We start from the raw sequence: 13104 nt of genomic DNA, 5'->3' as shown, positions 1-13104 counted from the left end.
ATGCTTGGAATCTGTGCATCAAAATAATGTTTTATTGACGGAGGAGTTTCTTCACCTTCAAACTATAATAAATCCTTCATTCAGATGATAATCTGAGTCTATTATGTGTTACTATTTGCTACGTACATTTGGTGTTCAAGATAACATCCCAATTGTTACTAAACAATGTAACTAAACCATAGGCTCTGGTCGTGAGCACAGGCCAGAGACAGAGAACGGAAAAGCCAAGGATAGAGGGAGGAAAGCACAAGATTAGCGCAAAGGGAGCAGCTGAGAGCGACCAATCAGATAGCACGTTACTCAGCTGGTTGCATTTTAGTTTAGTCATCATTAGCCCAAGGGGCTTATTTGTAGTATGCTAACCAGTACACATACAGTCTCCAACTATGTTTGTGCAGGTATTGTCTGGCAGATCTACTCACTCTGTTATCTGTCACAGCAGGAGGGTGTGACAGGAAAGGAAATGTTAATCATCTGCAAGCTTTAAACATTTAGTAATTCTGGAAAAGGGTGGGATGGATGTTGATATACATCTTATTCACTCGCAGGACAGCTATGCAACTTACTCTGGTTTGCAGGCAGTATCACTTAGCTAACAATCTGGGGTTTGAACTGAACACAAAATGATTGCTGAGCTCAGTTTCCCTGTGCACTTAACCTAAGAGGAGACATTTAAAAGCCATTATCCACTCTCATCTGCGAGAGAAACCTTTTCTGTTTCTATGCTTTCACAGATCAGTTATTCATGACACAAATATAGAAGTATATATACTTCTTATAAAGTATTACCAGAAACATTAGTACATCTTGAGTTACAAAAATATAGAGCTGTGTGAAAACCCCTGTGACAAACTTATAACATATTCACATGTAAATTAGCTTTTTGGTATTTTTGCTGCAGTGTTGTTATTTTAACTAAAACGATTTCATTTGCATTTATTGAAATAAAGCAGAAATAGAATAAAATATAAATTAATATATAAAATATAAAGAATAAATCCAAAAAAAAAATGAAATGAATTTCAAAAGAAATAATGAAATGAATTTCAAATGAAATAAAATGAAATATTAAATGACGGAAGCACATAACAAAATATTCTAAAGCTACAATTAAAATGAAAACTGAAAGTACAAAAATAAAAGTTAATTCAAAACTTTACTAGCTTTTCTAGCTTTACATTAAGTGTCTTGAACTAATATGTACTAACATTTAAATTAATCAAAAAATAAGTTATCTTATAGTCTGACATTTAATTTAAACTGATTTATTGAGGCACAGAAACCTTTTGGGATTTACAGTAGAAATGTGGCAGCAGTAATTTGATAGAAAATTGCTTTAAAATGTATATCTGCTACAGTATATGACTTATTAATATTGCAAATTGCTCACTTCCCTTCTTATCCCCATCTCTTCTAATTTACAATGCTTAAATGCATCATTTCCAGGAATACAAGTAGGTTTGGGCTTGTCATTGCGCTAAAAGCACTTTCATTCCTTTTACACGGACACCCCCTTCCAACCTCAAGCTCTGTTATCCAGCCATTAGGAAACAGCTGTGGGATGAGAGTCAAGTGCAGGAAATGAGGAATTGAATGTCTGAGCAGCTGAATCTGTAGAAAGTCTAAAATATTGCACCACCAGCCAAATAAAACATAAAAGTATTCTTAGAGACCGAAATCATATTGTTTGTTTTACTCTGTGCTACCTATGGTTAGCATATGGATCTTTTAAACAGCACTTCTCTTATTATCAGGAATTTTAGGCATGCTAAGACATGTACCTCACCCTGTGATAAATGTACATTGTGTGGCTGTGTCATTAGAAAAGAACTAGGTGTAGCAAGAAAGAGCAGAATATCACAGTTTCCATAAAGATATTAAGCAGCACAACTATTTTCAACTATTTTTTGGTATTAACAAGATCAACAATATGCACCAAATCAGCATATTAGAATGGTTTCTGAGTAATGATGCTGAAAAATCAGTTTTGCATCACAGGAATACATTACATTTTAAAATATCTTTAAATAGGAAACAGTTGTTTTAAATTGTAATAATATTTCACAAAATACTGGTTTGATTCAATAAATGTAGCCTTGGTGAGCATGAGACTTCTTTTGAAAACATGAAAAAAAAGAATTTCTTACAAAACAAGGAAGTTTCATTATCTGAAAGCATCTTGTTATACTGGACTGTCAGATGTATTTAACACAATGGGTTTGTTGAACATACTTTCTGCTTTCTTTTACACAGCTAACTTCTTGCCCATGGTGAAGACTCCTTCTGGCCTGGTGGGTGAAGAAGCTGCCAGTCTGCCCGCACCAGGATTAAACAACCCCCTCAATATGTCAATCAAACATCCACTAATTGAGCTGCAGTGAGTACATTTACTTATTATGTTGTCTCTGTCTGTTCTAAAAAATCACAAAATGGATACTGGCATCATGGCACATTTTTAGAGTAAAATGAAAAATACGTCACAATGAAAATCTGTGTAGAATTTCCAAAAAAGTGGTGTTATCTAAATTTCTCTAGAATGATTATTTTAGGGAAGCAATCATTACTCTGTCACACACGTATACTTCTTCACATTTTATATGTATGAGAGTGACCAAGCTGTCCTATGAGGGGTTCATAAACTAACGTATTAAGTAAAAAATATAAGATACAAAATGAACCAAGAAAATTGGCTTGTTTGTTTGGTTACTGAATTATGTAGGCATTGGAACGTATAGTCTATCTAATATAAGATTAGGAAGTAATTGTAGTTTCACGTCTGTCTCAATAAGGATGTGGTAAGTTGCTTCTATTTGTGAATAAAACACATCATGGCAAACACTGTTTCGTCATCATCTGCAATGTCAAAAATCATTAATTTGATTACATAATATACACACAAAGGAGTATGTTAATAAATGAAATATGAAAGGCAATCTTTTACTATAGCTCATACTTATGATTGGTTCGTTTCAATATCAATACTAAGAATTAAACTTCAGCATAACTTGTCCTGCTTGTCCAGCATGACTTGATCCAAATCATGAGATTTTTGCTTTTACTTTTTTTAAGAGATTTGACTTACACATTTTACCAGATGGTTGATTAAATTGGCAATGAAAACCTTCAGAATGAAATTGAAGAGACCAAGCTGTATCTAGATACTTCAGTGGGCTCTGTTAATTTGATCCAGACAAAGGAGATCAGAGTTGCTAAAAGGAACTACTCTGATAAATTGAAAAAACAGTTTTCATCCAACAACCTATCTATGGACAATCAATACCTGGCTGACGATTTAAATTCATTTTACTGCCGGTTTGAAAAGCCCTCATTCACACCACACACCCGGTCTGATCTGCACTTCACACATTCACCATCACCTCCTGCACTCCCATTCCTCCCCCCTCCTGCCATCCAACCTGAGCTTAAGGTCTGTGTGGAGGACGTGAGCGGAGTCTTCAAAAAACAGAAGACTAGGAAAGCCTCTTGCCCAGATGGCATCTCATCTGCTTGTTTAAAAGCCTGCACTGACCAACTGGCCCCGGTCTTCACGCAGATCTTCAATAGATCATTGGAGCAGTTTGAAGTTCCCTGCTGCTTCAAATGCTCCACTATCATCCTGTCCCCAAAAAACCCAAAATCACTGGACTTAATGACTACAGACCTGTCGCTCTCACGTCTGTGGCGATGAAGTCGTTTGAAAGACTGGTGTTTTTCCACCTGAAGGACATCACTGGACCCCTGCTGGATCCCTTTCAGTTTGCTTACAGAGCAAACAGGTCTGTGGATGTTGCAGTCAACATGGGACTGCATTATATCCGCCAACATCTCGACAGACCAGGGACTTATGCAAGGATCCTCTTTGTGGACTTCAGTTCGGCCTTCAATACCATCATGCTTGGTATCTCTGAATCTCTGAATACTGTGAGAAGTATTCAATACTTCTCACAGCCAAACTGACCCAGCTCTCCATACCATCCTCAATCTGTCAGTGGATCACCAGCTTCCTGACGGACCGGCAGCAGCGAGTGAGACTGGGGAAACACACATCCAAGACACTCACAATCAGCACTGGTGCCCCCCAAGGGTGCGTTCTCTCCCCACTGCTCTTCTCCCTGTACACTAATGACTGCACTTCTAAAGACCCCACTGTCAAGCTCCTGAAATTTGCAGACGACACCACTGTCATCGGTCTCATCCAAAACGGTGACGAGTCTGCTTACAGACTGGAGGTTGAACAGCTGACTGTCCGGTGTAGTTATAACAACCTTGAGCTGAACAACCTCAAAACAGTGGAGATGATCGTGGACTTCAGGAGGAACAGCCCAGCACTCCCCCCACTCACCATCATGAACAGCACTGTGGAAGCAGTGGAGTCATTCAGGTTCCTGGGCACTACCATCTCTCAGGACCTGAAGTGGGACAATCACATTGACTCCACTGTGAAAAAGGCCCAGCAGAGACTGTACTTCCTTCGCCAGCTGAGGAAGTTCAACCTGCCACAGGAGCTGCTGATTCAGTTCTACTCAGCCGTCATTGAGTCTGTTTTATGCACGTCCATCACTGTCTGGTTTGGTTCAGCTACCAAATCAGACATCAGGAGACTACAACGGACAGTCCGGACTGCGGAGAGGATCATTGGTGCCCCCTGCCATCCCTCCAGGACCTGTACTCTTCCAGAGTGAGGAAGAGAGCAGGTAAAATCATCACAGACTCCACTCACCCTGGACACCTCCTGTTTGAACTGTTACCGTCAAGACGGCGACTCAGATCACTGGCCACTAGAACATGTCGGCACAGGAACAGTTTCTTCCCACAGGCCATCTCCCTTCTGAACAGTTAACATATCTCCCAAGGCATATGCCTGTAAGTGCAATACTCCCACTGTTTAGTGCAATATCTTAAAAATTCAGGTGATATTTATATTTATATTTATTCATACTATACAAAATACTGTAAATATGTTCATTATCTGTAAATGTTCATTCTGACAAAACCCAACTGTGACCATATATTTTTATAGTATTTTCATATTTTTTATAATTTTATTTGTAGAATTTCTATTACTATTTGTATTACTATTACTTGTTGTATCTGTGCACTGGAAGCCTCAGTACCAAGGAAAATTCCTTGTGTGTGCAAGCACACTTGGCAATAAAGCTCTTTCTGATTCTGATTCTGATTCTAAACAACCACACAGAACACCCTAACGACTACCTAATAACATCCTTGTAACCAATTAGAACACCTTAGCAACCACATAACAAGGCCCTGGCAACCACCCACAACACGCTTAGCTTCATGTTGCAATGTCTACACTGGCCTTTTTCTTCAAAAAATGTAGTTGTTATTGTGAGTAATTTCTTCAGAGGTGTCTATGTGTTTGATTTACAGGAACACAATGCACAGTTTCCGTAAACGGCAGTCACAGGAAATTAGACAAAGTGTTTTCCATATTGAGGACCCAAATGACACCCAAAAAACACCCTCATCTAAGACACACAGTAAGCGCTACTACTTTCTCACCAGAAACAATAATAAACAATTATTTTAAATGCAAATGCTCATGGCCACCTTCCTCCTTAGCTTTATCAGTTCCCACACCCGGATCTTCTCAAACCCCAGAATCCCCTTCTAATGCCAGGTCTGTGGACCTGCACAAAAATCATCTATCCACAGTGTCACAAAACAGGAAGAGTTCCAAAGAAAAGTTCCAACCTTTAGAACTAGACAGATCTCAACTTCAACATGAAAAACTTTCCCTGGCTGAAGAGGTCAAAGCACAGAAGGTAAAGTGAGGACATTAACCACCACTTACTCTACTAAATATTATAATCTACTAAAAGCTGCATATGTATCATTTGTCAGGAGTTGGTGTTGCTGTTACACAAAGTGCTGGAAGATGCTCAGCTGGAGAAACGAACCTGTGCTCAGTTTCTGGCTGCGGAGGGAGAGCAGGAGCGCTTGGAGCTCCTCAGACACGGTGAACGGCGCGCAGCCAAACTGAGAGACCATATAGAGTCCCTGCAGCAGGAGAACGAGAATCTACGGAGGGATCTGAACCAGAGGGACTCTCATATCGCTGAACTCCAAGAGAGCGTCCAGCTCCTGATGCACAAGAGCCAGGCCAAACAGGAAGTGATATTGAAACTATCTGAGAAGTTAGCAGCCTGTGGGGAAGACCAGCATTGCACCAATGGGCTGGAAACTGAGACCTTCAAACAGCTAACACTGGAGAACATTCATTTGAAAGTGAGAAAATAAACATTTCACTATATTTACTGTATAGATATATATGGCTTCTTTTTCCATTCACACACATACTGTATATAAGTGACAGTAAAGACATTTACAATGTAACAAAAGTTTCCTATTTTGATCTTTCTATTCATTGATATTCTTGAAAAAAAATGTATTAAGGTTTTCACAAAAATATTAAGCAGAATTATTTTCCGTCTTGTTTTCTTCCAAACATGACTACCATTCAAAATGTTGAGGTCAGTAAGATTATTTTTCTTTTTGAATAAATTAATACTTTTATTCAGCAAGGATGCATTCAGTTGATCAAAAGTGACAGGAAAGACTTTGACATTGATACAAAAAATTATATTCTACTCTGCAGTTTTTTGTTTGTTTTTAGTTTTTTACTTTATTTTCATCAAATAATCATTTTAGAATGATTTCTGCAGGGTCATGTGACACTGAAGACTCGAGTAATGATGCTGCAAATATGGCTTTGCCATGACAGGACTATATATTATACTCTAAATCTGCATTATTTATGAATAGTTTGTCAGATTCTGAAATGGCTGTGCCAAGCATGATTACAGCTCTACTGTAAACACAAGCATGATCATATCTCTATTTCAGGATGATTTGAAAGCATATAAAACCCAGAACCAGTACCTAAACTCTGAGATCTACCAGCTGACGACTCTTTGGAGAAAAAGTTCAGAACAGGAGCAAAGTCTGATAGTAAAGGTGAATTTTTTTCTGTCAAGTTTTCTTGCACCAAAACTGGCATATTTTCTTGCTGCTGTACTTTAAAGACGTCTTTACATTTTGTTCTGCTTGGCTAACCTCTTTATCTGAACACTGAGTAGGTCTTTATGAACTGAGAGATTTGAGTTTTGAAAGTTAGAGTGTGCTCATACAACTTTAAGGGAAATTTCCATTCTTATGGCATGTTTAAAACCAGATTTACTATAGCTTTACTGTGTGTGTCAGTGTGCTGTTTTAGAGGCCAATAACTGTCAGATGGAAAGCAGATATTTGGGAATCCTCCAGAAACTCCAGGAGAGGGAGGAATTGAATCCGGAGCTGAGGGAAGCAATCAAGAAGTTGCTTAAAGAGGCAGTTCAGGCAGACCTGAAAGCTGCCATCAAAATAAACCCCATCAGGTACAGTCCCATCAGTTCACCTGTTCATATCTTCTTTGGAGTTCTCAATTCTCATTCACACTTGGAATAGTAAACCATTCCAGATAAATGACTCCGGTTCACAGACATACTGAGATTTATAAAGAGATAGCTCAGTTTTTGCTTAGATAAGGCCTCTGCTAAAAGATATTAGAAGAATGTAGAGCTTCAATTAAATAACATGTATTAGTGTAAACAGTCATAGAACAGTTTGCCATATTAATGTTTGTCGAAATGCTGTTTATGTTGGAAAAAAAATCACAATTCCCAAAATTCTACAGTGAGTACGATGAATATGGATTTAAGATCGCTGTAGACTACAAAGTTGAGGACCTGAAGCTCCTTGCTAAGATCCAGGCCCTGGAGATCCGATCCCAAAACCTGCTGAATCACGAGGAATGCGATGGGCCGCTGTTGGCTCGTTGCGCTCAGCTCCTGTTCGGACTTCCTGAAGCTGAACTCTCTTCATCAACAGAATTGAAAGGTCTACTCCGGACAGGCTTGCCACGCGAATACCGCGTGAGGGTTTGGCGTTTTATGATACAGACTAGAACCAAGACGTTAAGAGAGCGTCATCCCGACCGCTATCAGGAGCTGTGCGAGAAGAGCAGAACCTCGCCTCACCTGGTACCCAGACAGATCCAGCTGGACCTGGATCGTACGCTGACCACCAATCAATACTTTTCCCCTCCTTCGAGCCCCTTGATTCAGAAGCTGGAGAGAGTTCTGCAAGCGTTCTCATGGCAAAACCCCACCATCGGCTACGTGCAGGGACTCAACAGGTAATCACAATCCAAGCGACAAATGGTAATTGGTGCAGAGCCACAATAGACATGATAAAGAAAGAAATGGCTTTGATTGTTGCAGTCATCACAATAACTTTTTAGCTGAATATTGGCCACTACACCTAAAAAAAAAATGTAAATTTAAAAAAATGAGGAATTGTGTATAACACATTACTAAACCAAAGAGTGCCAGATTTACTTAAAAATGTCTATTAATTTATAAAAAAAGTTTTTTTTACAAGCTTAATTTTACATTTAATGTCATAATTGAGTACACCCCTTTAACACCCCTATCTACATGTAAAGTGTTTATTGTTTTGTCTGCCATGCTGAACACTGAAGTGCCAACTAGCTATTTAGCTCTAACATCATGCTAACCTTATATTGACCAAGTCATGTGATATACTGACATCTAGTGGTCATTTGTTGATCAACAACTTTCAGGCTCATCAGATTAGGGGTAGGTTTACCATGACACCTATATGCAAAAAGAAAGGTAAATACCAGCTTTTATGCCACTGTGTTCAGACTGGCGGCCATTGCTCTGCTGGTACTGCAGGATGAGGAGGATGCCTTCTGGTGTCTGGTAGTGGTGGTGGAGTACATCATGCCTCACAATTACTACACTAAAGACCTGCTGGGCTGTCAGGTGAGAACTTCTTAAATATCTTAAATATCTATGTGAATCTTAAAATTTACTTTAATACTTAATCCTAAAACTTGATGCTTATTGTCGGGTTTAAATTTGATTTTCAATGGTAGATTTTCAGTGGTCTCAGATTGTTAATTTTTATAATAGTTTGAGGTAAGTTTCTTATGTAAAACCAGTCATTTTCTGTAATATTATGTCAGTTTGCTTCTTATTTTATTTTATTTATTTATTTATTTTTTTACAACAACGACAACAAAAAACTGACCCTAAAGCAGTAATGTATTTTCCTCAAAATAACCCATGGTTCTAAAATGGCCCGTCTTCATTTTACTGTCTCTCTCACATACTACTTCTATCTTTCTTCTTCTCATCTATCCAGGCTGACCAGCGTGTTCTAAAGGACCTCATGTCGGAGAAACTGCCTCGACTTACAGCCCATCTGGAAGCGCTAAAAGTAGACGTATCACTCATCACTGTTGAATGGTTCCTGGTGCTGTTCGTTGAGAGTCTGCCTACCCGAATACTGTTTAAAGTATGGGACACCTTCCTGTATGAAGGCGTCAAGGTACCTTGGATCTATGACAGAGCATTCTTGGAAATAGTGTATGGATCAGTACTGGGTTTCTCTTGAATTACTGAACCGATTACAAACTAATAATAGTTTGACGTTTCTGAATACTCTGCGGGACATTCTGCTATAGTTTTGTGGACTAAATCCCCCATTCATCTTTTCCATAGGTGATTTTTCGATATGCACTGGCTCTTTTCAAATACAGAGAGGAAGACATCTTGAAGATTCAAGACAGTGTCGAAATGTACCAGTATCTCCGCATCTTCCCCATGACCATTGCAGATGGAAGGTGAGATGAAGTATTATAAACTGAGTGTGTATATACAGTGAATATAGAGTAATGTACAGCAAAGGAATTTCTTTTACAGTGTAGAATAGTAATATTTTCTGTAGTTGATGCATTCTAAAAGTATTAAGACATTATACAATAAATGTATGTTTTTATAAAGCCTTACACTATACCATATAACAGTATTCATGGTTACACCTTTTAAGGATGAATTATAACACGACATACCATTACATTTGGTGTTTTTAATGCATTTTTTCTCTTTAAACATATAGGCTAGTATTATAATATATATATTATATTATATTTATATATATTATTGTGCAAAAGTCTTAGGCATGCTAGTATTTTCACCCCAAAAATGTGTTTTATTTGTCAGTAGGAAATATCAGTTTGCATTTCCAAACATACATTTTTCCATTAATTGCAATAATCCAGTGAGATTTTGTATTCACGAGGAGTCTGACAACACCCGGTGCTCCACACGAAGATCTGATCTCACCGTCATCGAGGCTGTCTGTGATTACATGAAGAAAGAGAAAAACGAAGACAGAATAAATCCAGAAGAACTGTGAAAACGTCTCCAAGACGCTTGAAGAAATCTTCAACGGAGATCAGATCTCAGTGAGGATCATACCTGCTGTTGTCAGGCTCATTGTGCATACAAAAATCTCACTGGATTATTACAATTAATGTCAAAATGAATGCTACTCACACAAAATATATAATTTACTGACTTTTTTGTGTGAAAATACTAACGTGCCTTTTGCACAGTGGTATATATATATATATATATATATATATATATATATATATATATATATATATATATATATATATATATATATATATATATATAGTCTGTTTCTTTCTCTCTTCCATTTAATTTCAAAAGAGCTCCTGGTATTGTAGACAGTGACAGTGAAGCTTTTTTCACCACAGTCAGACATCACCATATACAGTATATATATTATACCACTGTGCAAAAGGCATGTTAGTATTTTCACACAAAAATTGTTGACTAAAGTTGACTAAAAAGAGGAATAAAAAAACTTCTTTTGGAAATTGATCTTAATGCCTTAATTTAAAAAATGAGGAAAAAACAACCTTTAAGGACACCAATTTTCTTTGTGAAAGAATAATGTATCGTAAATAAATAAATGTTCTTCCTTAAAATACAGGTTGGATAAGTCAGGACACCCCTATGTTAAATTCCCATAGAGACAGGCAGATTTTTATTTTTAAAGGCCAAATATTTCATGGATCCAGGATACTATGCATCCTGATAAAGTTCCCTTGGCCTTTGGAATTAAAATATCCCCACATCATCACATTCCCTTCACCATATCTAGAGATTGGCATGGGGCACTTTCCATAAGATCATCTCTCAATGCAAATCATACCAGCTATTAGCCTACATGAAATTGCACCATGCCAATCTCTAGATATGGTGAAGGGAATGTGATTATGTGGGGATATTTTAATTCCAAAGGCCAAGGGAACTTTATCAGGATGCATAGTATGCCTACAAAAATGCCTTCAGGATGCCTTCAAAAATAAAAATCTGCCTGTCTCTATGGGAATTTAACATAGGGGTGTCCTGACTTATGCACCCTGTATTTTAAGGAAGAACATTTATTTATTTATGATACATTATTCATTCACAAAGAAAATTGGTGTCATTAAAGGCTTGATTTTTCCTCATTTTTTAAATTAAGGCATTAAGATCAATTTCCAAAATATGATTTTTTATTCCTCTTTTTAGTCCACTTTAGCATGGGTGTTGCTATACACTGTGTGTATGTATGTATATATATATATATATATAATTCATTGAGTCATAGTAAAACAAAACAGCCTGCATATGTCTGAGCAGCAGTCACACAAATAGAAACAGAATATGGGTCAGATGCTTCTGTGGTGTGGCTATTTTAAACATACGCCCCGATACTATGTATGCCTGCCGTGTATCGGCTCATTCCTGCTTTTAGGTTGGCATCGTTTAAAAAACACAAAGAAAAGCTTGCTTTGGGAGTCTTTCCAAATCATGTTTCTGCAGGAAATAAACATATCAGCTAGTTCATTACTGTATAGTTTTTCTTATATATAATGTTGATATACCTCATCTTCCTTTTCCACAGAAAGCTGACGAGCATTGCCTTCAATGACATGAATCCACTGCCCATGAAGCTGCTACGAAACCGTCGCGCCGTGCATCTGGAACACCTCCGCGCTGAGATTAGAGAGCTGGAGAACTTACAGAAAGCATACAAAGCTGAACACGTCCGGTGCAAAGACAAAGAGCTGGACACCCTGGCTAGTGAAGATGAAGAGGAGGTATAGAGTAGTCCAAACATAAGCTCTCGATGCATGTGCAAACGCCTTGAATGCTGAATGCGAAACACTACATAAAAAGAACTCATCAGTTACTCACCCTCATTTTGTTCCAAACTCATATGATCAGCCATTTCCATTTAGTAAAAGTGAATGGAGATGGATTCTGTCCTAAAAAGCACCATATAAGTCTATTCTTATAAACCCTATTCTATAAACTCTATATGCACTATATTCCATGTCTTCAAAAGTCATATAATAGGTTGCATGAGGAACAAACCAAAAAGTTTTATCAGGAAGACATGAAGGTGAGTAAATTATGGCAATTTCATTTTGTGACAATGACAATGCACAAATGGCTTGGATAAAAGGGTCAATCATTTTTATCAGTAGGGGCAGCTGAGCTCAGTATTGGGCATGTCCAGGCCCTACATATTTGCACAGATGCGTATATGCAACTATGCCACTGTTCAAAAGATTTGGGTCAAAATTTTACAGAAATGAATTTAATTTAGCAATTAAATTGCATTAAATTGATAAAAAGCTTTTACTTTAATTTTTTTTATATATAATATATTCCTCAATTTTTTTTCAATTCCTCAAAGAATTCAACATTGACAATAAATGTTTCTTGAGCATCAAATCAGCATATTAGAATGATTTCTGAAGGATCATGTGACTGAAGACTGGAGTAATGATGCTGAAAATTCAGCTTTGCATCACAGGAATAAATAGGAAATAGTTGTAATAATATTTCACAAAATTACTTTTTTTACTGTGGCATTTGATCAAATAAATGCAGCCTTGTTGAGCATAAGAGACTTCTTTAATTAAAACATCTTGTGACCCCAAACTTTTGAACAGTAGTGTATATGTAACCCCTTCAGCAAAAAATTATTTTTAAATTTGAAGCTTTTATGTTTTTTGTTTAAAGATTTTGTACTGTGCTGCTACTGTATATAACACATCCATGTATATATTATCAGCCTCACGCATAGTTTACAAACCAATATATTATCCCCAAAACATGCACATAATAAATATAAAACTGTTTTTCA

The 13104-nt window shown here is 37.4% G+C and overlaps 1 protein-coding gene across 2 annotated transcripts in view; it reads left to right on the top strand.

The window, feature by feature from the left end:
- The window catches only part of tbc1d2 (TBC1 domain family, member 2), a 17331-nt gene extending 4227 nt beyond the window's left edge, over positions 1 to 13104 (top strand). For both annotated transcript variants that reach the window (XM_077247514.1, XM_077247515.1), the window contains exons 4-14: positions 2254 to 2377; positions 5392 to 5501; positions 5584 to 5786; positions 5866 to 6249; positions 6868 to 6978; positions 7225 to 7397; positions 7697 to 8197; positions 8729 to 8849; positions 9232 to 9417; positions 9591 to 9712; positions 11854 to 13104. In XM_077247514.1, coding sequence (XP_077103629.1) covers positions 2254 to 2377; positions 5392 to 5501; positions 5584 to 5786; positions 5866 to 6249; positions 6868 to 6978; positions 7225 to 7397; positions 7697 to 8197; positions 8729 to 8849; positions 9232 to 9417; positions 9591 to 9712; positions 11854 to 12055 — 2237 coding nt within the window. In that variant the 3' untranslated portion in view covers positions 12056 to 13104. The remainder of the gene's footprint in view (positions 1 to 2253; positions 2378 to 5391; positions 5502 to 5583; positions 5787 to 5865; positions 6250 to 6867; positions 6979 to 7224; positions 7398 to 7696; positions 8198 to 8728; positions 8850 to 9231; positions 9418 to 9590; positions 9713 to 11853) is intronic.

This window comes from Siphateles boraxobius, unplaced genomic scaffold (assembly GCF_051911475.1).
Source record: "Siphateles boraxobius isolate OS27281-9 unplaced genomic scaffold, OSU_SipBor_1 3, whole genome shotgun sequence".
In the NCBI taxonomy this organism is placed as follows: Eukaryota; Metazoa; Chordata; class Actinopteri; order Cypriniformes; family Leuciscidae; genus Siphateles; species Siphateles boraxobius.
Note: the sequence above shows the minus strand (reverse complement) of the source record. Positions and strands in the feature narration are given on the sequence as shown.